The sequence below is a fragment of the Carassius gibelio genome, chromosome B21 (assembly GCF_023724105.1).
Source record: "Carassius gibelio isolate Cgi1373 ecotype wild population from Czech Republic chromosome B21, carGib1.2-hapl.c, whole genome shotgun sequence".
Classification (NCBI taxonomy): Eukaryota; Metazoa; Chordata; class Actinopteri; order Cypriniformes; family Cyprinidae; genus Carassius; species Carassius gibelio.
Window position 1 is genome coordinate 18,234,998 of NC_068416.1, and position 25,914 is coordinate 18,260,911.

The 25,914-nt window shown below is 37.4% G+C and overlaps 1 protein-coding gene across 3 annotated transcripts in view; it reads right to left on the reverse strand.

Moving 5' to 3' along the window:
• Positions 1 to 25,914, reverse strand: part of tnksa (tankyrase, TRF1-interacting ankyrin-related ADP-ribose polymerase a) — a 91,230-nt gene that overhangs the window by 49,849 nt on the left and 15,467 nt on the right. For 2 of the 3 annotated variants that reach the window (XM_052588963.1, XM_052588964.1), the window contains one exon: positions 1,273 to 1,309. In XM_052588963.1, the coding sequence (XP_052444923.1) occupies positions 1,273 to 1,309 (37 nt within the window). Of the gene's footprint in view, positions 1 to 1,272; positions 1,310 to 1,446; positions 1,758 to 25,914 lie in introns of those variants that run through there. The other variant, XM_052588965.1, reaches the window with a different exon arrangement.

Consider the following 25,914-nt stretch of genomic DNA (forward strand, 5'->3'; position numbering starts at 1 on the left):
GGGGCCAAAGATGCCACTCTAATCAAAAGTAAACATGTATTTATATAGCACCTTTCAAAACAAAGTTGCAAAGTGCTGGTGAACAATGGCAAAGGGAGATATCAGATGCAGAACAATGTAGTGGAATGCTTCGACGTCAAGTTGTCCATCTTTGGAAACGGTCAGGTTCTTGCAAGCATGCAAACACAGACTTGTGTCGACTCTAGAGGTGCTTTCCTCAGGTCAAGCCTCACAAAAACAGTAAGGTTCGTGTAGTTGCTCTGGTCTCCTCTTGCCAGTAACTACAGATAACTGGCTTCAGTGAACAACACCAGATCCTTCATTTAAATGCACACTCTGCCGCCGACATGGGAAAATAGGACTGGCTGGGAGATTACAACTGGGAAGAGAGGCTGAGAAATGGGTGGGTGTCATCAATCTTCTTGATGCGTTTGCAGATGCATCCTGGTCTTCGGGAGATTACCACTTAGAGGGAAGCAGGCCATAAGTCAAACCCGACTTTCTTGTGAATTGTTTGTCTGTCTATCGGATTCGTCCATCTTCCATTCTGCAAGTCTCAACAAACAATTCTCAATTCATAGGGTTACATGCGGGGTGGGGGGCAAGATCAACTTAATTCCACAACAATGCGGCCCCCGTGATCGTACATGTTCCTAATGATCGGTGGAGGGAATTACAAGGCCTTTGTAGTTCCTTTCTCTCTTGATCATTAAAACAAAAAGAGTCCTGATTTGTATCCATGCTGCGGGCTGTGCCTCAAGGCAGGGGTATAAAGAGGGGGGCAAAGCCAATGGAGATTTAAATGTAGAGTATGAAAAGGAACATCTTTTCTCTGTGACGAAGGCAGTGACTGCTGGGATCGCAGGAATGTCAGATGTTACCAGAGGCAGTTTTGTTTCACCATGGCCCAAGTGTTTAGTGAAATGGAGTTTCCTTGGACAACAGGTGCTCCCTAGCTCCTTCACATCCTCTTCCTGTGGTTTCACCTGCAGCACTCGGAAACCAATTAAAACCGAATTCACCACATGGAATAAAGCATTCTGCTGCTAAATGGAAACTCAAGCTTCCTCCAGGCCATCACATGTATGTATGAAAACCCATCTACGGAGTCAGAAATCCCTGGTCTTAAAAGGACCTTCTCCGACACATGCCTTAATTCACTTCCATGTGCACAGACAAAAGAAAACAGTGACTATGGAAACTGTACAAGAGCATGGAATCATGGGAGAGTGGGAAATTAGACAAGGAAAGCTTGAGAAGGCATGTACTCACCTCGCAGCTTCCAGGAGTTCGTCCTTCTTGTATTCGCCTAAGTGATTACAAAAAATCATGGTGTCAGAGGCAGACAGGATGAAGGACGTACAGCAGCAGCAAGAAGCCAGAGTAACTAAGTAGCAGTGGACCGCCGGCAGCCCCACACAGACACTCTCAAACACATGTACACACAGGCATCGGTGCACCAACGCTGCCTCGCTTTCCTCTCGTTCTCTGCCTGTCTCTCTCTTCTGGTGGTGGCGTCACCGAGCACCAACCCCTCTCGCCTGATAAAACCGTGGCACTGAGCAGACTGTGGACGCGGCATCGGCAGTGTCTTGGATACGACGGACGAACTGACGCATATCCCTGTTCACTCCACAAATTAAATGGCTCTCTTTCTCAGGCAGACAGACACCACACACACATATACACAAACACACACACACCCCTCCCCTTGTATAGTCAGTGAGCCTGATACTTCCCCTCCACTGTCTATTTTATGTTTGTATAAGAGGAGCCGTTGCCGTGATAACATGAGATAAGGGGGGGGGGGGGGGGGTATGTAATAAACAAATGCCACCAGCCCCGCTCTTTCTCCCACCCCCTTACCCACAATACCCGGCCTCTCAGCCAATCAGAGAGTCTCAACTAATTCAGCTGTGATTCCTCCCCACCCCCACATGTGCGCGCTCTCTCTCTCTCTCGCTCTCTTTCTCGCTCTCTCTCTACTGAGGCTTGTGAAGACAAGAGAAGTGAGGAATAAGGGGGGAGGATGCAAAAAGACAAGTCCAATGAGGGAGGGAGTGGAAAAAGCAGCAGAAAGGCATGTGAAAATGTTGTGGAGAGGTGGCTATCATGACATATGTGCTGCATGTAGGGGTGTTTAAAACCACAAAATGGCTAAAATAAAATTCTGCAAGCAGGGCATGTTTGGCAGTCGCAAACAAAAGGCCATGAATCATCACGAGTGGGGAAGGATGGTAATAAAGCAGAAAACAGCCTGTCTGGAAGACTCATTACATCCCCGTGTCCTCGTCAGGCCATCGGTTGTGTGTTTTCACTGAAAGGGCGGCCAACCTCCCAGTCTGGTGGCCCCCCTGCTGAGAGATCCCAATGAAGCACGGTGCAAAACACAAAAACACGTATAGGGTCTACAATTATGTTTTTGCCAATAGTAGGCCACAAAATTTCAATAGCCTACTTTTGCAGTTATATCGTTTTATAATTAAACTGTATATAAAATTGAGGGGATCAGGGAGCCCCCATTATGCCTGGCATTGAAACTGCTTTTGAATGCATGATTGCTTCAAAATCGCGATCGCAGGCACTCTATTTATACTATGGAGTGGCAGTACTTACTACTTACCACACATTTTACAAGATTAGATGTTTGTCAGTGGTGCTCAGGATCTGCACATCATTCTCCATCATCCTCAGTCATCTCTCCTTACTCTGTTTATGTGATAAGTGAAACTCTATGTACTGCAATGTGACAGGCAACCGTTAGCAATCGTTATTTGTTTTTCCGTGCCTTTTGAATACGGATTCATGCTTCAGGCACACCCCCTAACTTTTTTTATTTGGTGCTTGGCATGTGTTCATTCTCGACTGCATGCACATACATAATGGGGTTTTTCACCCCAGATAAACAGTTCTAAAGACCTTTTTGGTGTCTGACTGTTGACTGGCGCAAACCGGGGAGACTAAACGACCTGAGTTATAGAGCGTGTTTAATGGATAGCATAAATTTCTCTATGTTACATCTGAAGCACACCATGAGAGATTGTCGACGGCAAAATGAACCAGGAGTGAAATCTTGTCACGTCCAGGTCTGGTATTCTGAGAGTTTTTCTTGCTTAGTCAGTATTAAACCACCGAATGTCCCCGGGATAAATCACCTCCAGAACGCTAAGTGACATTATTGACAGGAAGGAGAGCTTTAAGGAAAAAAGAAAGAGAGAGAGAGAAAGAAGAAAACACCACAGATGGTGAGGCAGAAAATATCACGACTTCAGAAACTATTAACGAGCTGCCTGCCAAGTTTAGCAATCTTTCATAACAGCATCAGAGAGACTATTAGTCTAGTCATACCGTTACAGTCAGATGTTCTCTCTGCATGAAAAGAATGCATGTTTACCCAGACGCTAAAAAGAAACATTTCACAATATAAAAATTATCTAGATTTATACTTTAACTGAAGTACATGTGAGTAGTGCAAAACTCACCAGCAGTAAAGTGTCCTGAATTGCTGCTAGGTAGTTGGCTAAAGAGTTCAGAGTTTTTGCTAGGAAATAACTGGGCAGTTGCTAACTGCTCCAAGTCTATGACCTATCTGAAATATTCTGACATCTATTTAGGAGAAATGCGTTGGTATCAAACACTCACCTTTATAAACCAATCCTGACTCCGATTCTGAGCCAAATATGAGGGATTTCAATATTAAGGATGTGCAGAGCTTAGAGAGGGAGCAACAGTCCAACAGGCTCATAACACCAGAGGAAGCTGCACTTTGAACACTCATTTCGAGAATTATTTTTGTCTGGGGTCCCAGAGCCCCCAATGTTATAAAAGTATATAATAATTAGGAGTATTTTTTAAATCAACGTCATATGTTACTTTCAGGCTCCTTTAATATGATCTTATCGTAAAAACAGTAGGCAAATATCAATGAGAAACTATGCCTTTGTTTTACCATACAGTATCCGTTTTTATTTTTTGTTTTATTTTAGTTAATACTTTTAAACAAAGATCTATATAATTGATTAAAATTGTTAGTTAAGACTTGACAAACTGTTACAAAATATATATATATATATATATATATATATATATATATATATATATATATATACTTTTGATCTTTCCTTATTGAAAGAATCCTGATCATGTATTAAAAATGACAAATGTTTTCAACATTGATAAAAAGGTGAAATGTTTATTGAGCACAAAATCAGCATATTAGAATGATTTCTGATAAACAATGTGACACTGAAGGTTGGAGTAATGGCTGCTAAAAATGAAATAATAACATTGTAAAATACATTTGACCCTGGTCCACAAAACCAGTCATAAGTAGCACAGGTATATTTGAAGAAATAGCCAACAATTCATTGTATGGGTCAACGTTATAGATTTTTCTTGTATGCCAAAAATCATAAGGATATTAACTAAAGATCATGTTCCAGTAAGATATTTTGTAAATTTCCTACTGTAAATATTATCAAAACTTAAAGGGGACCTAGTTTGGATATAAATGTGTGTTGGCAGTGTGTGTACACATCCACCCTACAATACAATTTATAAAATTTCTAATCGCGATTACAATTATGGATGCCACAATTACGTAGTCGTTCAAAGCGGCAATTAATCGTTCAAAGTCCACTTATGCTATTCTGCATGCTTAAGATGCTTTTTTCTTTCTTTCTACATGCTACCTTAAGGGTTTTTCCCATTATTTTAATTTAAGTTTTAGTATGACGTAATGCAATTCATATTTACTTTTTTATAATTTAAAGGAACCAATCCGATGTATATTTGACATCTGAGGCTTAATACTATAGAAAAGCACTAAATGTTTTTCAGTTAAGAGTTTTTTTAGCTTTTTTATTTTCACATAAAAATATGGCATGCAGCTGCTTCAAACAATAGTATAAGCATCATTCAATGGTAAATTGTGATAATCGTAATTAATAAATCGCAATTACAATTTCAAGGGAATAATCAACAATTATGATTTTTGTCATAATCATGTAGCCCTACCCTATAATGATAAAAATCCACCCATTATTTTTTTTTAATTCCCATAAATCATAAGCAGTGTCTCCTAATGACCTATCTCAAGCATTGGTGCTAATATGACGTCACATTAGCCACAGCCTTATTATACGATAGAACCGACCTGCGCGAGTTCACAGACAGTTGTGCACAGTCCGCCACTGCTGAACTGACAAGAATTTCTCCCAAGCGTTTTAGGTGTTCTGTAGCTGGATGTATGAATCCACATAGCTCTCTCCATTTACTTCCAAAATCTATCTGAGCTGCTGAAGACAAAGTGGGTAAATTTTGTTTTCGAAGAAAATGCTCCCTCAACATTATAGAAATGTGTTTATGTCTGTGCGAATCATTTACTGCTTTGTGAATGATTGTCAGTATAAAGCAGGTTTTGCACAAAAGTTGCTCCTGAATGATGGAGCAATGACAGCTGTTCATGATCCATCTACACCTCCAGAAGTAGTATCACACGTTTGTTTTCCAAAATTGCCTTTCTGAAAGAGCTTCTTGCTACTCTGTATGTTGCTAAAGCTACCGCTGTCTGTCTGTTTTCACTGGCCCTGCCTTCATGTGTTACTAGAATGAACGTGAATAGTAATGTGATGGTTAAAAATTGCATATGAAAGCAATGTGAAATATACCGCTTGAATCTGTCAACCTCATAAATCACTTATAAAGTTTGCATTAGCATCCAATGGAAATGAGACCAGCTATGTTGCTATTTTTATCGTACTGTGCAACCCGTCTGTGTAATTCATAAATAATCTGGCAGAGTGCAGAATTCGGCATGACACCGGTTCGAACATATATGGCTGAACACTGCAACTAGCAGTTTCTGACATTTTTAGTGCGTGAGAGAGTGTTCGGTTATTGTCGGCATGATGCCGGTGCACAAGCTCTTGAAACTCCACCCACTTCTGAAAAGGGGGGCGGGAGCACCAGCTGGTTTTCATTTAAAGAGAAAAACACAAAAAAACAGCATGTTTTGGCAAATACCCTAAAATTTCAACTGAAGAAAATTTCAATTTCTTCAAGTTATAAAAAATTATTTGTAGGGTATTTTGAACTAGAACTTCACATAACACACTCTGGGGACATCACAGACTTATTTGACATCTTATAAAAATGGGTGTAATAGGTCACCTTTAATTTTTGATAAGTAATATGCATTGCTAAGAACTTCGTTTAGACAACTTTAAGTTGAACCCTAAGATTCCAGATTTCAAACAGTTGTATCTCGGCCAAAAAAAAAAAAAAAATCTAACAGAAAAAAGTAAACTGCAATAATATTTCACAATGTTACTGCTCTTCTGCATTAAAAGTATAAAGGACTTTAAATAACTAAACTAACTTACTAACGAAATAAATTAAACTGAAAAAAAGAAAATACATTCTTTTTTTTGTTGTTTTTACTGCAAACTGCAAATTATAAAAACATTTTTTTTTTAATGCTCATGAATAATACAAATGAAAAACAGCAAATGATTCATGTAAAATTCATTGAAGAATTTATCGGCTTGTATCTGTTGTTGTATCTTTACTAGTCTATACCTTCAGGATGTGCACAAATGATCATTTCCTCCCTCTTCAAACACTGCCACTGAATCAAGGCCTAATCGCCTCTCTGACTGAACCGTGAGTACATCGGTTGTTTGAATTTCACTTTATTTTTTGTGTGGGTGGGTGAGAGCAACAACTCAAAGTAAACATGCGCAGCCTGAGGACAAATGACCTGCCTTTGATTTCTGGGCCGACACACTAATAAAGTGCACTTGGCAAAGTGATAGAGTGCACTTCAGTCTCTTGCTGTGAAGGGAGTTGTGTGCGTGGTGCACGACTGCGAGTGAGGATAGGTTAGGGGAAGTTGGGCATGTGTGGTCAGGGCGACTGGACCCCTGCCTAGCTGACTCAAAGAAAGAGGATTTAACGGGACAGGTAGGTGGTGATGCATCGTAAAGGTGCTCTCCTCATAAGCCTACGGCTCCTTAACAAACACACTTTTGCTGAGATATGATGGGAAACGAAGGACAAATCCTGTTTGCTGCGCCACACAATTTTCTTTCTGGAGCCAAAATAAACATTGGGAGATTAGCTTAATTTCCTCTTCCTACACCGTGTTCGTCAGCACACGTGTTTTGTCTTAAAACCTCTTCTTTCGGAAGAAAATCAGTGTTAAATGATTATCTGAACGTTTCTATGACACTTTTAGCAGTTATATGCAAGAAAATTTTATATAATACAAAGCGACTTACAAATGAGGACAACAGAAACAATCAAACCAACAAAAGAGCAATAATATGTAAGTGCTGTGACAAGTCCCAGTTAGTCTAACGCAGTACAAGCAGCAAGTTTTATTTATATAAATATATAATTAATAAAAAAAAAACAAGTAGATAGAATAAAAAAAGAATAGAAAAAGCTATTATTAGAGTCATGATTTTTAATAATTAAAAGAAAACAAGAAGATAGACTAGGAATAGAAAAGAGAGTGCAAGTGTTAGAGAAAAAAAACTCCTTACTTTATAGGGTCTTTAGGACATAACTTCTGCATGAAACTTTCTATTTCTATAAGATTCAGTTCAGATGTGCCATATGCAGTGATCTTAAATGCAATTGTTTTTCTGAGATATTTGCAACCATAAATATTAGCTAAACTCACCTGTATTAATCCATGAAATTAATTCCACCCATTTAATTATTCAAAGGCGGCACTGAACAAGCCAGTGAACTAACACATTTGTATAACCACTGTCAGACAAAGATGCAACTGTGATATAAAATAATTTCCCTTCAAAGGTTTTTCCCCCCCCACATAATTTGCATATATTTTTTCTTCATTCATTTCACTCTAACTAGCTTTTCAGTAGTAAAAACTTGAGGAATTTACGTTTTTACAAAGTGGAGAATTTTATGGCAGGAGTGGCCTTATGGGTAATGTTTGTGTCACTCTGCAACCCATTAAAGGGCTTAATGCTTCATTTCAAATAAAGGGAAAGAGATAGGGAGACTGGAAAAAGATATCTCAGGCAGCACAATTAACTTAATAAATCTCATTTATAACAAATATAAACTAAATATATAGCCGAAATATCATCTTTTTCATTAGCGTCTACACTGCGCGCCAGATAAGCGCCCACAGACCCGCACTAACCAGCAAACTCCTTCATTCCTCCCATTAACTGGCAAATGCGCATCTCATTCCCAAATCTGATTGAGGAAATAAACCATATTGAGAGGAGCTGCAATGTTCACCTTCTGTTAATATAACTCATGAGTCACAACTCTAGGCAAGAGAGACCCAAGTGCACTACCACACAGACGAAAGCAAAAGACTGATGATGCCTCTGACAAGACCTGCAACTCAAATGATTGCTTTGTGGGCTGCAATTTATATAAACACTGTGACAAACCCCTTTCGGTTTTGGATCAGTGACTCCAAATGGAAAGTTCTTGGGACTACGCATTAAAAGATCACAGCCCTGAGACATGGTCACAGTTTACAGACGGCAAAGTGGATCCCTTCTGCCAAACGGAGCGCTGGGAATTGGAACCTAAGCCACGGAAAACAATCCAGCTGAGTCCTTGCCTCTCCTCTGGCTACACCGGAGAATTTAGCTGTCAATCAAAACCATGGCATACCCTGAATGAGCCATTAAAGAGAAAAATGTTTTGGGGTCTGAGCCGTAAGGTATCACTTCCATTCAGTCAGGACATTCATTTCACATCCTCAATACCAGGAAAACATAATTAAATATAACCATAATTCAAAATATTGCTTTTTCAGTAGCCTATGGCTTACTAAAGTAAATAAGCAGCACAGAAGCTAATAAGCAAACTAAAGAAAGTATCTCAGACCAAAAGAGCCCTAAAGGATTCTAGTGGGACATGCACTGCTAGGATAGAATCTTAAATAGTTTTTCCCCATATTGAGATATCAGTTGTTCCCGGTGTGATTTGCTTAGCAATGGATGTCAATGCTGGTCGATGCATTGCAACTGAGGTGTATCAAAGTCCATTTAGAGCAAGTCAGTTCACTTGGCGGCCATGTTGGTAGCACACTCATTCTGCTGTTTTCTATCCAAACAAACAAATACACCTCCTACTTAAATATAGATGAATAAGAAAGATCATAAAAGTCAAAGTTCAATAACATATTTCAATAAATTCAGCAATAAAATCCATCAACAGCAATTAAATATAGCTCTTGCCTCTCAAACGATGCATAAAAAATACCAAAAATATATAAATATAAAACAACAATAAAATAAATATTTTATCTCATATAATAATAAAAACATTATTCAAATATTTTCAGAAGTAATTAAAACTTATTCAGAAAGGATGCATTCAATTAATAAAAAAAGTCACAGTAAATACCATTATAGATAAATTATATCCTTTTTTATTGGAATTATGTTTATTAGTACTTTATTTTTAATGCGGACTTGGTGAGCATAAAATAATTATTTCAAAATCATTAAAAAAAATCTTACCTAAATCTAAATGGTTTTAACAACATTTACTCAAAATCTACTCCAAAAGTTCAACACTGGAATATATGCATTATGCATTATTCATTGGCAATGCCGTTGGTAGATTTCGGAACGGACACAAGGGAGAGCTAACACGGCTGTTAATTAGACAATATCGCTCTATCACTGCTGGTTACCCACCACAGGAACTGCCATTTCACAGCAAGTCAACAATTAGAGATAACTGTCTACACAAGCAAAAATCTCTAGATCCAATGTTATGACTATGTCATTGCATCACTGCCAAAAATTCAACCCGGCCAATCATAAGAATCCAAAGCTCTCAAGAGAGCTCGTACAACAGAGTAAATCAGGACATGCTGCGGCCCCCACTCTTCTTCAGCTGTTTCATCCTGCATCTGGAGAGTTTGATAACTAAGCTCATTATTTCTGTTTCTCTGTTCCCCATGTCTTCTGTATTTCTGTATTCCTACCATCTTATTACAGGCAGGCCGGGCAGCCGGGCAGCCGTTCAGCCATGTGTAAAACCAGGCAATTACAGCTCGGTGATAATAGTGACCAAGGGCAACAGATAGCCTGGGAAGATGAATCACTTTCTTCTCCATCATGGGACAGGAAAACATCAGCTAGACCAATTGGCAAAACGTCAGATCTCCCGATGATTTTCATTGTCAGGTTTTCTGAGCCATTATCAGTGTGGACGGATTTGTCATTTCAGGAAAGATGCTGCCCCCCTTCTGCCACGAAAGAAAGGGAAACGGATAGGTGACAGCCAACATTGCGCAGTTGAATTTGCATGTTCTCATGGTAACCCTTCTGAGTAATGCTCTGGTGAATAAAGACAAATGAAAACTCGTGAGGGAGGATCTCAGGGCTGCGAGAATTCATCAGGGAGCCGATCGAAAGGCAGCACACCACGGTAATCAATGAGCTGTCAGGGATGGAGGGCAGGCTTGTCACAGAGGAGAACAAAGTGACGGAGCTCTTGCTGGGCCATGAGCATCTAACAGTAAGTGAAAATGGGTGGCCTTTAAAATATATCCGATTGGAAAGTCCATTAGCCAGTTTATTTACTGGCCCTTTTGAATGACTCCTTCACATAGGTAAAAAAAAAAAAAAAAAAACCTGTATTGAACTTTGGCAAAAAAAATATTACACCTATTGGGAATTCTATTTGACTTTTTTTGTAGTGGTGGGGCCTTCAAAGGTTAGATCATCAAAAATTTTTAAAGCTGTCACCTATTGCCCATCCTCATGTCATCCCAACACCATTCGTTAAATTATTCGTAAAGATTGTTGTAGTGAAATATGATATACCGGTCCCTTCATTTTTGTTCTTGTGTGTCAATCAAGTAAAGTTGAGCTTCCATCTTAACCATATTTGATAAGCTCTATATATATATATATATATATATATATATACGGTAAATTCACATGGGCATCAGCTTCAATGCCTTCTGTTTGCTTCGAATGGATGGATGTCAAGCACTGGTGAACTGAATTGTGGGTCCGTCACTGGCGTTACTCGCAACAGAAGTTGAAGTTTTTTTTTGAACTTTTCAAGTGCCAACGCAGGCATCAGCCAATCAGATCCCCTTATTAAAATACCCTAGAGCAAAAGCTAGCCAATCCTGTTCATGCAACTCCAGAAAAGTAAAGAGATTGTCTATTGTCACTATTACCATCAAATTATTTTGTTTTCTTGACAGCCGATGCCGATATTGATATCTTGGAAAGCAGGGCGGCTGATGGCCGATATAGTTTTGTATTTAATGTAATATTTAAGAAATGTAAAAATTTGAAAATGGATTAAAAAAAGAAATGTGTAAAATAAACATGCTTATACTTTAAATGAATGTATTTTTCATAAATAAACAAATATTTAATAAAAATATAATTAAAAAGGAAGTAAACCCTTTAACGAACAGGGCACTCAGTATTCTGCATGGAGGAGGAAGTGAAGCATAATTTGAAATCATGAGTTTCAAGTTTGTCGATCGCGCATCTCAATGAAACTGAACTCTCCTCCTGTCCATATTCAATTTGCACGGACCGACAGTCACGCAGAGTACATGCAGTCGTGCAGGATACAAATGCACACTTCATAAGATCGCACAGCGGGATTCAACTGAGTTTGCAAGGTTTTTGAAATTAGATGTTCATTAGTCATTCAAAGATCTGTTTAAATTATATAAATGTGTGTTTGCTGAATGCTGACAGCAAATGAGAAAATATTATAATGTTTGCCTTTCTATTCCTAACAATATAAAAAAGCAATCGTTATAATACTTTTTGTATATATTTTAATTTCTTTGTTTAACAGTTCTATCTGATTATTAGACAGACTACTGTATGTGGACAGAACGGTTAATGACGACATCGAACAAGAGGTAAAATGTGAGCACTGTTTGTTCAGGGGTGCCGTACTCAGCACCATCAAAATAAGAGTCAAGAAGTCATCTGCCAAACAGAAAAACTTATCAGCCGATGCGATATATTGGGCAGCTACTAACCGATATGACTGTTGCTCCAGGTTAATGTACTGTTATGGGTTTGGAACGACATGAGGGTGAGTAGAAACTAAATGTTTTAACTAACATACAGACAGATAAACAGTTCAGTCATTTCTGAGCATCTAAGACCCTGATTAAAACTCTGATTCCTCTGAATATAGGATTTTACGCATTTCTGGTTCTGAAACCCAGTTAAATCTCATGATAGTGGGTTGAATATACCAAATAAAGTGTTTCACGCTTCTTTTTTTTCACTATGATTGTGGGACGTGGGAGTTTCCTGATGCCCTACACAGTCACAGATGTATCTGCTCCACTTCTGGTGTGTAATATACTTTCGCTGTGGGCATGCAAAAAGGATTATGTTCCTGCCGCAATAAGAGGTTTATCCTCCTCATACCGGGTATAAGAAAGGACTTAGTGAAAAGCCCACCAAATGAGGAATAAAGCAAAAGGAGAGGGTGGAAGGAAGGTGCAGAAAATCTTCCTTAATAAAATGGGTCATTAAAAGAAAAACACCACACCAACAATCTGACGTCGCCTTTGCGTTTAAATTGATCTCCCTGAATAAACGCGCAAACGATACTTCAAAAGATCATTTGCCGGAGACAAACTGAAAGGCAAAAGTGAGCTGTGACCTTTTCTGCTGTAAACCCCTACACTGCCATTTCCATTCAGATCCGACTTTCTCTTCGTTTGCACGGCCCCCGCTTCTTCTGATGGGTTTTAGCTTGTTTACTGCTGACAGCTTTGTGTGCCGGTGTACGAAGGCGATCTGGCCCTGACACCGCAGGCATCCTGAGCTGTGAGCACAGAGGACCCATTTAATGTTTTCTGGCTTTAAGGAGCCTCCCTGCATAAGCCCGGCCGGCTATATGCACTACGCTGCTTGCTAATCTGTTCGATGCTCCTCAGAACTGTCAGGGAAGCCAACAGCACCTGCCCGGAAACAGGCAGCTTTCCCAGGACGGCCAATACGTGTCCAGCACCCTCAAATACGCCGTAGCTCCTGCCGCAGACTCTGGGTGTATGTGTGTCTGAGGCGAGCGCGAGCTGAAGAGACTGAACCAGCACCTCCCTCTGGGAGCTAATCATAATAACAACCTGAACACTTACTGGGCTATGACTTCCTTAAGAGATGCTATTTGTATACAGGGCTAAAGACGTCTCATTTAAGGCATTACAATTAAGGCCTCAATCTTTGAACTACACACAAGCAAGGAAGCAAATTATGGTCTGAACATCTGTGCATTGTCATTATATCTGTAGCCACTGGTATGACACCATCCTAACAGATTTAGCTGAAAAAAAGCACTAAATGAAAGCAAACTGATGGAGTGCCGTGCTCCAAGTCTGACGACGGGAACCAGCAGGATGCAATCTGTGAGCCTTTTGTTTTGTCAGTCTGATATTTGTCCAAAAGCTCACACTGAGTCTTGCCCACAGGGGGGCAGTGGGAGTCCCACATCGCACGTCTCTGCCTCACTAACGCTCTTTAATTCTCTCATTTTACATAGACACCAAGGGCCAAAAACACACAGCGTTCCCACTGGTTCTTTCTGCAAACACCACAAGAACCTGATTTCAGATCACTGTGTAATTAGCTGCTAGAACTTGGAAAGGCTTTTAAATGGAAATCAAAGTTTGTTGCAACATCACAGTCTGCCAGCAAACTCTGTTTTCCTTATGTAAGACAAGAAATACTGCAGTATGTGAGTTACGGTAATGTGAACTGGCAAGTCTGGGCTCTTTAGGTTAGCGATATCCTCGTGGATCTGTAACTGACCTTGGCTAATCTGGACATCAAATGAGATCTGCGCTACACAAGCATGTACTGTCAGAATCAATAAGACTCTGCACGTTTATAATCTTAAACTGGGCTAATCTAGCAGGAATCGGCAAAAAGAGGAAGATAAAAGACCGCAGTGCATGAAATCCAGGTACAGAAGCAAATCTGAAAAGTGGAAAATAGGAGTGGAAATCGTTAGACACCCCGAGACATGTCAATTGTTACAACAACAGCAGAGAGGCAGTTCTGCAAAAAAATCTGTACTAAAATATGTCTGCTCTGACTTAATAAACAGGTGTTTCTTCAACTTTGGGCATTTTTGTGTTTCAGAGTGGATTGTTATTATTTTCTATAAAGTATACACTAAAATTGTCTTATATTGAACATTTTACTATGCCTTTATTGATCATTTTTATTTTTCAAATCATACATTTATATTCTATGTATGTATAGACCGTTATCATGCCATGTCCCAGACCCAGAATTGAAATTTTGGATAAACAATAAAAAAAAAAAAAAAAGTAAATCACAAGAACATAAATACACACACACATTTTTTTTTCCTTGCATTTATACATAAAAATATAAATCATAAATTTACTTTTTATGCATAATTTAAAATCAAGCTGTAATTCTCAAATTATAAAAACATTGAACAAAAATATTTAACTGCATTTAGTTAATTGTATTTAAATTACACATGAAATTAAATTTTATTCCAAAAAATATTTAAAATATAATTATTTCTATTTTTTTTTAATTATAGAACAATTATATATATAATAAATGAATGATGAATATGATGGCGATGATAATGACAGTTTTTTTCTTTAAAGTTTATACTGTTTTCTATTTCTAAAATGCAATCTATTCATGTTATGGCAAACTGAAATGTCATATGATCCTTCAGAAAACAATTTAATATGATCAGTTTTTAATAAGAGCTTGAACTGGTATTTATGGAACAATTATAAAGTCCATGAACAAATCTTTGCCTGCCTGCCTGATGATAGAATCTTAATAGGAATCATAAAATGGCAACTCTTAAGACTTATTACACCCCAGTTTGGCCCAGTAAGACAGAGGGGCTGATTACACTGATTTAACAGCCCAGTGTCCAGTGTCCAGTGTAGAGGATTGATCAGCTTTATACGCCCACAAGAAAGCTCTGACCATTAAGCTAAGTAATTAATAGAAGTTAATGTTGCCTCAGATATCCCTCTTTGTAAAATGGCTCTGTGAACTCCCATTATCGAAGCTCCTCTGGGTGCTTTATCAGCAAAAATTAATGAGTTTTCCTCTTTTTTTTCCCTAAAGAGAGCCACAGGAAATGTATTTTTTTATCAAAAAAAAAATCTAAAAGCTGTAAAACACTAGAGGAAAAACATAGTATAAATGGAGCTGGGAGAGTATATTCAGACATGATCAGAGTAAGTGAGAATCAACAGAACATCATGCTAGATACTACCGACATGCATTCTCACGTTACATTAATGAATGTGTCAGAAGCTTTTATCCAAGGCAACTTCAGAGTGTACTTTAAGTAAATGTGCTTCCTGGGAATCAAACCCACAACCTTAGAGTTTTCAGTGCCTTGCTTTACCTGTTGAGCTATAAAATTCTAATTTTCCTTTTAGCTAAGATTCTCACTAAGGGTTGAATAAAATTCAGATTGATGATAGATTAAATGTTCGGGTCTTTGCACAAAGCATTGAAGTATAATGAAAGCGAGTGGCTGTAAGCAGTAACCCATTGAGCTGCATACAAAACAAGGTTTTTTTATTGTGTTAAGAGCATTGATGAGGGGAAAAGGTATAGAAGAAAAATTATAAATCTGGATTTCATTCCACATAAGGAGCTTTGTTGCTGGGCTTCTGGGAGCTCTGTATACTGCAGACAGGAGTGGATAATTCAGGAGAGCATTAATTATTCAGAGATAAACAGAGACTCCCTTGATCTGAAGCTCCACAGGTGGGCTGAAAAAAGATCTCACGCTGGTCCTTGAGCTCCTGGGTAAAAATGGCCCCAGATCAATGAGATATGTCTCACACCAAATTCCCAAGTTACAAAAGGTTCTGCTGAAGGATCTTCCTCAAATCTGGGTCTTAGTCACTAGTGCCTAGGGTTCCAGAACCATTTTAAATGATTCAGAATGGTTTCTGCCTGCTTTCAGAAATCAATGATATTTAAGACTTTCAGTTACAACAGTCTGTGAAAGTGAATTCATTTTCCGATACAGATGAAACATACTAAAATACTCGGAGGCAACAACCCACAACTGAATCTACACTAAGACCTTTGTAGTTCAATTTATGAATGAATGACTCTTATGAGACAGTAGTGAATAAAACTTTTAGTGGAAGACAGAAAAGAAAATACATATTTAAATAAAACAAACAAATATTGAGGTCTTAAAATAAATATGACAACAAATGTTTTAAAAATTATATATATATATATATGTTATGTCTAAAGTTACAGTAAACAGTTGAGAGAAAAACTCTGTGTGCCAGTATATTAGTGACAGCTAGGGATGGGCATTCGATTAAATTTTCTTAGTCGATCGTCGGGAGAATTAACGATCGACTATCGATTAATCATTAATATTTTTATAATTATTTAATTTTTATAATAAAAAAATGCAATGAATACAAAAATACAGCGTGTTTTTCCTCGGTGAGACCTTTATTACAAGATCAACTTGTGGCAGACAGTTAAACTACGTTCAGGCAAACCGAACATATATCCGCGTGCATATGCAGTGCTCTAAAGCAGCGGAACCTGCAGCTGCTAGCAGGCGTTCTTAACCCTTTCGAGTCGATTAACGCATATATGCGTTTTGAGTCTGAATAAAGTGCTTCATTCTTTTTTCTGAGGAAATCCATTTCTCAAATCATCAACCACATCACATCTTTTTGGGGTGAATTATGTCTTAGTCCTCTCATCGCGAAGCAAACAGTAAAATAAAATAAAAACTTGAAGAACAGTCTCGCTGCTTTTTCTTCTGTGTGGGCGTATTCAAGCCGCGCGCTTCAGTTTGAATCTGAATAGCGCGTTCAGCGCGGGGGCGTGGTCACATTAAATATAATGAAGGAAGATATGTAAAACAGACATTGCGTTGTTTTCATATGGATTACTTTATCTCAGAATATGTGTTTTTCGGAAGCACTTGTTTAGTTTAAAAGTAGACATTCCAGGCTTTCTATAGATATCTCTCTCATGTCTCTTCGTTGAGTATTCACGGAGTTACGGTTCATTTTAATGAAATGTTTGTACATGACGACCAGCGGAGACAAAGACTGTAGACAGAGCCTCATGAAAATTTGCCGGGATGCACAGGTACATCATTTGAGCCGTGGCCGTGTTGTACTTAAACACGGTATCGCAATGTTTGCAGTTAACTAGTTCGCTTTTTAAATCAAAATGGTCCCACGCCACACTTCGCCGTGACATCTTCATGATTATTCTTTGAAATCAAAACGGAAGATCACAGATAACCGAATAGGGTGTCAAATATTGCCCCATGGTGGTAAAATATTTAATTGCTGCCACACAGTGAAATTCATTTAATTGCTTGAAGACTCGCACTACGCAACGCAACCTGCATTAGATTAAAAAAAATGCTTTAGATTAATCGATAACAAATTAACATGATCGAGGAAAATCTTAACGATCAATTATCGATCGTCGATTAATCATGCCCATCCCTAGTGACAGCAAACTAATAGTACTAAAAATCGAATCTAAAAATCATGTAATCACTCTCATGTTGTCCCGAACCTGTACTAATACATTTTGAGAAAATGTGGGTAACCAATAGGGCTGTCACTTTTAGTTTGAAAATCGACTGCACATTCGATCGGACCAACCAAAAAAAGTTTGGACAATTAAAATAGGAAATCAAAGCGACCTCTCTGCATTCACACTAAACGCGAATAGAGCATCTGGCGCGAATGATTTCAATGTTAAGTCAATGTAAAGACGCGATTATGCTTGTCTGGAGGTCTCGCGGCGCGGTAGACGCGAATTCGCCTCTGCATCTAGTTACAGGAGATTTTGAGTTATGAAAAGGACCATTCCAAGCTGACAGCGATCGGCTTTTGTGGTGGAAAATTGGCAGTAATACCCCCACCTTGCGCAGCGGTATCTGAGTGTCCCTGGGACATCAGTGCACGTCTTCTCAACAGCTGGACATATAGTGAATAAAAACGCTCTGCTCTGGACCCCGATCGAAATGTGGATCGACTTGTTTTCCTGTCCAATACATTTGTATTGTAGCCTTTAATTATGTCGGTTACGTTCAATAAAAAAAACATACATGGCCTGTTCTCAAGTCCATTTAAAGTTTCATTTTTTTGAACAGTTGTTTGAAATGCATTGAATCATTATTTAAAATAATCTTGGAGATTTTTGAATTGCCTAAATCATAAATGCAGCCGGGTTGAAGATGTTTTTCTTTTGTTATGGCAGCCGTCCCCTCTGCATATATATTTTTCGGAGAATGTTGCACTCCTGTTGCTGTTTGTTATTTTGCACGAAACTTCATGCCAATAAATAAGAAATATTGCTGACTTGTGCAATTCCAGCGCTCTCTTTACGTTCGTCCGTTATTTGACATTGAAAAAGGAAACGTCTTTTTTTTTTTAGACATGGAAAATCGATTCTACAATCAATTCAATGAACATTTGTGTCTTAAAAATCGAAAAAAAAATTTTTCAAACAGTTGCTGGTCCCTGCTAACTTTGATAGTAGGAAAAAAAATACTATGGAAGTTACTGAGGCCAGCACCGTGAAATGAACTACCATTCAAACAGTAAAAGTTGTGAACTTCAGATTCTGTGCTCCACACAGGACAAAGGTTACAACTTGGCCTAGAGGTTCACGATTTACAGTTGTTAATATAACCAAACAGAACCTGAAAGGCCTTTGCAGCAGACATACGCAGAGGATATAAGGGATTATCTGACCCACCCAGACGGACACAAGCTATGGATCAATTGCTAGATATAATTGACTGGGAAGCGACTGCCTGCAATGAAAAAGTAAATCTTATAAATAAAACTGCAGCCAGTTTTATTTTCCTGCTAAAATCCTGGCAAGGGAGAGGCAGGATATTATGCTGAATAGATTAAGCAAACAACCCCTCTTTACTCTGGTGCTGAGAGCTTTTCAAGATGTTTGCACTACAGATTGTTTTTATGTTGCAACATATCATAGGGCTCTTAAAACAGCTAGAGACTTTTTCAATTCACTTTGGGAAAAATATGTTCATAATAATATGATAGCAAACTCAGGCGAAAGAGGAGCCCTAAAATTCAAAGCATAAAAAAGCAAGCCTGGAAATATCTAAAAGAACTACAGTCAAACAGGATTTATCTTAGATTTATTTTAGAACTAAAATTGAAGAGAGCTGGGTGGAGTTGAAAGCACATAGGTGAGAAAATAAACAAAGGAATTTATTCGGCTCTTCCTCTATCTTTTCATACATTTCATTTCTGTACTTTCTAACTAAAACTGATTGGACAGCATGACCAAAAAAAGCAAACAAACAAAATACAGATATTCTGTTGGAAATTCAAATCAAAAATGTATTATATATTACATAAGCGTGTGGTAAATTAATGCCCGTTCCTGGTACTGCATCTCAATTTGATTATTTTTGGAACTTGGAGGCAAACCAAAAGGTACGATTATTCACAACAAATTAATAGGTCTGTCATCAGTACAAAAACAGCTTCATGTTATATAACACTCAAGGTAAAAACAAAAGAGTAAAAACAGCAGCTGAATGAGCAGTCATAAAGTACTGTTCGGGAGATTTCTGTGATTGCAATGCACCATCGTCATCTCGCCCGGCCCTACCAGGTGATCATCAGCAGAGCAGTGGAGCAAAGATGATGTCCTGACAAGCTGTAAAAATGGCCGAGGTTGTTTATGTGATGCCAAGCAGCAGTTCAAACCAGCCATGAGGCCCAGCCATCTGTCCTCTCCAAGTGGAGACCAGGCTGGATGTCAAGACATCATGCAAAGAACCAGAAGGTTCTCAAAGACAAAGTAAAGCAGTGGTGCAGAACTAGGCCTATTTTTGCTTTATTGTGTTCTGCATTCATACTCCGGATCCTGAGTAATGAGCAGTCAAGCTGTCTGCTGTGAGATAGGTGGACAGATAATTATGTGACAGTGCATCCCTCTTTTGTACCAGGAAGGGAACTGACATGAAATACTTCTGGGAAGTTGACAAATACTGCAGTGTGACATGATATACAACATAATTATAACAGCACTTTGTAATTATATCATGCACCCTTTATAGATTCCTATTATTGGAACACTTACATGAATTCGTATTTTTATTTTATTTTTTTACATCACAGGACCACTTCAATTAACTGGTAAAAGTAAATCAAGTTAAACACGTCACTTTCATATATATATACACAAAAAAAAAAATCCTTCTACAATATCATTCAAAAGTTTAAGGTCAGTTATTTATTTATTTATTTTTAATTAAATTTGCTTTAAATTGATCAAAAATAAGATAGTATGTATATATTAATATTAAGTAATATTAGTAATAATGAAGCAGTGCAACTATTTTTATCATTGATAATACAAATATTATTATTTTTCATAATTGTTTTCACCCTGAAGACTGGAATAATGATGCTGAAAATTCAGCTTTGTCGTCACGGGAATAAATTATATTTTTAAATATATTAAAATATATATAAATAAATATATATATATATATATATATATATATATATATACACACAAATATAAATTTTATTTTTGTAAATATATTTTGCCGGGTTGAGTGAATACCTTCTGTGTGTAAATCATATGACGCTAGTTTTTCTCAAATGAAATGGTAAAATACTCATGAAGTGACTCTTCATGAGTATTTACCAATCAGTTCTGGAGATGTTGTTTATGTATTTGTATCCTCATTTAGTGAGACGACAGATGTTGAAATCACCGCAAGCATTGCGCGCAGTTCAGCGTGTGTAGTAAAAGGAACCTCATGAGATATGATCCCGTATTATGAGTTTATGCTAAACAGATTGCGTAAATCAGTGGAAAATTAATAGAAATTATGATTCTATTTAAAGAAATATCAAGTAAACTTGTATAAAAATATCAGTATTTTTCCAAATATGAACTAATAAGTTTTAATGGAAGCAATTCAGTGATGCTTGCACGTGACTGCCTGCCAGAGTTTTGTCGACAACCAGGGGCGGTCCAAAATTTTGCGAAGGTAGCCACCTCATAATTTTCTATACAGAAAAAAACCTGGCATATATAATACTTCACTTTAGTGAACTGAAGGTTCTACAGTAAACCTAACATTAGGCAAAAACAATGGTTCCTTGATGTAATTTATCTGAATTAATACATAAAATGCAACTAAACAGTAAAAGCCAAGTGAAGATGATCAACAACTATTTCGCTAAATCTTTAAAATAACTGAACTAATCTATAAAGCACTGCATGGTTTCCTAATGGGGAGAGATTCTAGATTCTAGAGAATGCAGTCAGCCCCGGAGCACACAGATCCACAGACGCGTCAATAACCAGACTGATCTGGGGCTCTTGGCACTTCATTAAACTCGCTATAATGCGATTTAACCTCACTTTCTTGGTCCTGAAGGTCAGAAGCATTAGTTTCGGACCACGCAAGATTAAAACCGACTATACATTTACACAACTGTTTCTGTGTAATCCTATAGACTGTAAAGAAATACTGCATATGATGATGGCTGAGAGATAAAACTAGTGCTTTTTTTACAGATACATTTAGAAACACAGGTTGGGCATTATGATACAATAAAAAGAGAAAACAGTTGGATCTGTCATAGCTTAAAGAATGCTAATTTATTTAAATGTATGCATACCCACATATTCACCTGAGGTAACACACGTGATGAAAAAAATCTCTGCGGTCACTCAAATTAGACTGAAAAAGATGTGCTATTGTATGTTTTAAACTCCTCTAGGGAACAAATCGGCAAGAATATCAAATTAATTAATTTTTCTATTGTATTAAAAAAGTAAACAAGCAAAAAGACTTTGTTTGGCTGGCAAATATCCTACTCTTTCCTTGGTCCTAAAATATTTAAAATGACACACAAGGGTTTTCCGGTTATGTTTACGCTGGGTTTTCAAAGATCGTCTAGGGCATGGGTATGCTGCTATAAGACAAATATTCTCCCACTCACTTGAAAAACATTCAAGCTTTAAAAAGTGGACCATGACTGTAATTCTTCAGAAGATTTCAAAGGCTAAATATTTTTCATTCGGTAAGATGAAAATCTAAATGGATATTCAAAGCACTGTGAGGCTTGTAAAGTCACTTGACTGGTGAAAAACAAAAACATTAATAGTTGTTCCAGAGAGAAAAAAAAAAAATTATAAACAAAATTTTGCTAAATAATTAACTATTCATGGAAATGCCACACTTGAATTTTGCATCAACACACTAACTTCTATCTATACTTCTTTTCCCCCCAAGTTCCAGCACTGCTTCACTCAGAAAACACCATCCGAGGCCTTCAGTGACTTTGCATTCCCCTTCACATTTTCCATTTTAGACTCTATATTTCTCAGAGTAATATGATCAACATGAATCCATTTTCAGATGGAAAGGAACACACATGGAAAAAAAAAAAGAATAAAGCACCCACAATAGTGAGCAATATAAAAGCACAGAAGTTCTAGTCCCTGAGAAAGACGTTCTAAAAACAGGCGAGAAATAAAAGTTAAAAGGGCTCGTTTTGAAGCCTTGTAGCAGTCCACTAGCTTACCGATTCAGGTCTATATCTCATAAGAACATTCACTCTGCTTTCTTGCACTGTTTTTGTGCTGGAGGGCACTCGCACTTCAAACATCTTTCCATTACACACAGAAATGTCAGAGTCATCGTTCAGATGCCTCACCGTGGGATTCGCTCTTTAAGGAGAAGATTTTTTGTTTGTATGTCAAATTGAACTTGCATTGATTCAAAATAGCTTCGTTTTTAACATAGGAAGCGGGTTTAATGAATAGCACCTCTTGAAAGTCAGTCAAGCAAAACTAAATGAACGGTGTTATGTTCATCATGGCAAGAGGATGATACGCCAGCGGCTATCTGATGTGTTATGAACTAATCTCTGGAAAACGAACAAGCGGAGCAAATTGGATTCATCAAGCCTGTAACAATAGAGAAATTTACTCACTTCTGATTACAGTATATTACCAGGGATGAGGTGAACTTTGACGTTCGAGAATGGCAAAATAAAACTGATTTAGTGGTAGTGTTCTGCCAGAAATATTTGCTGTTCTGCACTGGCATTTTGTGTGCAATTCTTGCAAATCACAGACGCTCTTAAAACCCCCAGCCAAAGTGTGTGGCTCACAAATACATTATACAATTACACATTCGCACACACAATTGAGCTAACAGCTATCTGAGCTATCAGTGTTATAGCGAGAATAAAACGGCTCATAAATGAATAAATAAATGAAAACAGATACTTGCAGAAACACAAAATGAATCAGTGTGGAACGCCGTGCACGGTACTACTGTAGTAATTAATCATTTCACAAAAAGCTACAGTGCAAGTGTGTCTAATGCAAATTAAAGGAACATTTTGTCTTTGTAAAAGACATCATATGATGGCAGAGGCATTACCACATGATCAAAGTCAAGCTGAAGGTCCCTCAAAATCTGTCATTTCATACAGGCGCTGGTTTCACATGGGTGCTATTTTAGATGTCAAATATAGGCATGAATCAAACTGTCTACTCTGGTGTTCTCTGAAAGCCAGCGTTTTCAACCAGGGATCCGTGAAGACAACATATGAAGCAATGAATACTAATGACTTTCCTTACAACATGAATAAACATTAGCTAATAATCTGTTAAGCATTATATAATCATTGAAACAGCCCTGCTAAGACAATCTAGCTTTTAAGTCCTTGAGGAAATAGTTTTACAAGTATTATATTAAATTAAATTAAAAGTGCAATGCATTAAAAGTAAATGCATTGATTTGATAAAATAAATATTGGAATATTGTGAAAAATTATTAAAATAAATGTTTTATTTTTATTATTATTGTTCCTGTGATGGCAATTATATTTTTTCAGTTAACACTTTTTTCAGAGAACACTATACACTGTTAATGAGTTGCTCATTAGCATGCATATTAGTAGCATAATAAATGTTTATTAGTACTTTTAAAGCACATGTTAATGATTTGTTCTGCATGATCATATTTTAGATCCCCTAAATCTACCCCATACGTAAAATTAATTACAAATAAATAACTTAAATAACTACCTTATTTACTTTAAATACACAGCACATTAGGAGTTTATTGGGGGAAAACTAAAAGTTAATATTCCCTAATCTAAATAAAGTAAAAAAAATTAATAAATAAAAAAAATTCTAATCTGACTGTAAACTTTTGTGTTGTTGAACTTCAGCAAGTAATGATTAGGCATTCTCTGTTTAAATTACTGAGTAATTTATTCATCAGAATCTGAAGAATAAGATGGTATTTCGATATCCATGCAGTAGGATGGGAATTATTTTGTTTTTACAGTGTTTGAGAAGTTTTTTTTTTTCATCATTACCCAGACCCACAACACAAGACCAAAGCAGAGACATGTTTACACCAAATGATCCCTATCCTCATAAATAACAAAAATCTGAACTCTAATGTTTACAAAGCACCCCTCTGGTGACCGCGCAAAAACTTTGCCACAGTTTAAGAATCTCCTATAACGGATATAGCCTAAATACACAAGGGATGTTCAAAGTAAATTGTTAGTAGCTACAATTTGTGCTGGTTTTCAAAACTCCATGTGACAGACAACAAAAACTCTTGGCATAATCGTACAAACTCCATTTTAAAACCACACTCAAATGTAGTGTTGCCTTTGTCAACAAAAATGATGACTAAATATCGTCGTCAACAAACCTTTATAACGTGATAAATACTAGACAAGATGCACCGTAAATGTTAGTCATGTGATGATGACTATAATTAAATGTATAGTGCAATATTTTTGATGAATAAAAATGACACTAAATGTGGTTCACAAAATAAAAACTATGCTAAAATGTCTCTTAATTTTCCAAATCTAGATGAGACGATATGTTAGAATGTTACTTGTCTCGTTAAGTCACGTTATTTCCTGTGTCTCACTTCAGGGGCCGCATCAGGTCGCACTGCGCAGAGGTCGACGTTACGTCCTCAAGCCCCACTCGCAGCTTTATTTAGAAGATGACGACAAACAAAGTTAAGTCTGACACAGAGAAATTTATTGATATGTGCACTTCTAACATGTTTGGTTGGTAAAAGAAATGTTATAAATTCAAATCAGAGAGTCTTCCGCGTCTGGAATGGATGTATTCTTGAGTCTATAAGCTAACAATAATATAATAAGTTAACTTTGTTGGAAATGGGTTCAGCTAAAAGAAAATTGATTCCGCCTATACTACTAGGTACTTATACTATACTCGCTGGGTTAACTAGAATTGCATTACTAAAAAGAGACTGAAGTACAATTTTCAGATTCAATGTCATCAGTTTTCATAGACTAAAACTAGACAAAAATAGTAATGGATAATTCCTACTAAAATAAGACTAAAATGCTCAGACTTTTAGATGACTGAAATATGACTAGACTAAAAAGAGTATGAACAGGACTAAAACTAATAAAAACTAAAATGACAAGACTAATAAAAACTACAAGACTAAAACTCAAATTAAAACAGGCTGCCAAAAACAACACTACTCAACAGACCGTGCATTGGAAAGCCTCCATCCAACAACAAAACCAAACAGGATGCTCGAACAAATTAAGCAGCCGATAAGCAGCTTCACAGCACAGCACTCTTTTGAAACGTGCAATAAATAACCAATCATACAGCTGAAATGAGCTAAACAAAATATTATGCGCGATCATTAAGCTGTAACAACAAGATGGACTTGATGACCAGGAGGTTTATTCTAAACCTGTTTGAAGAAAAAGTAGCTACACTTACAGATGGTTGGACGCATCAGACCTCTCACATCTCGCCTTTTGGCAACCGTGATGCAAAG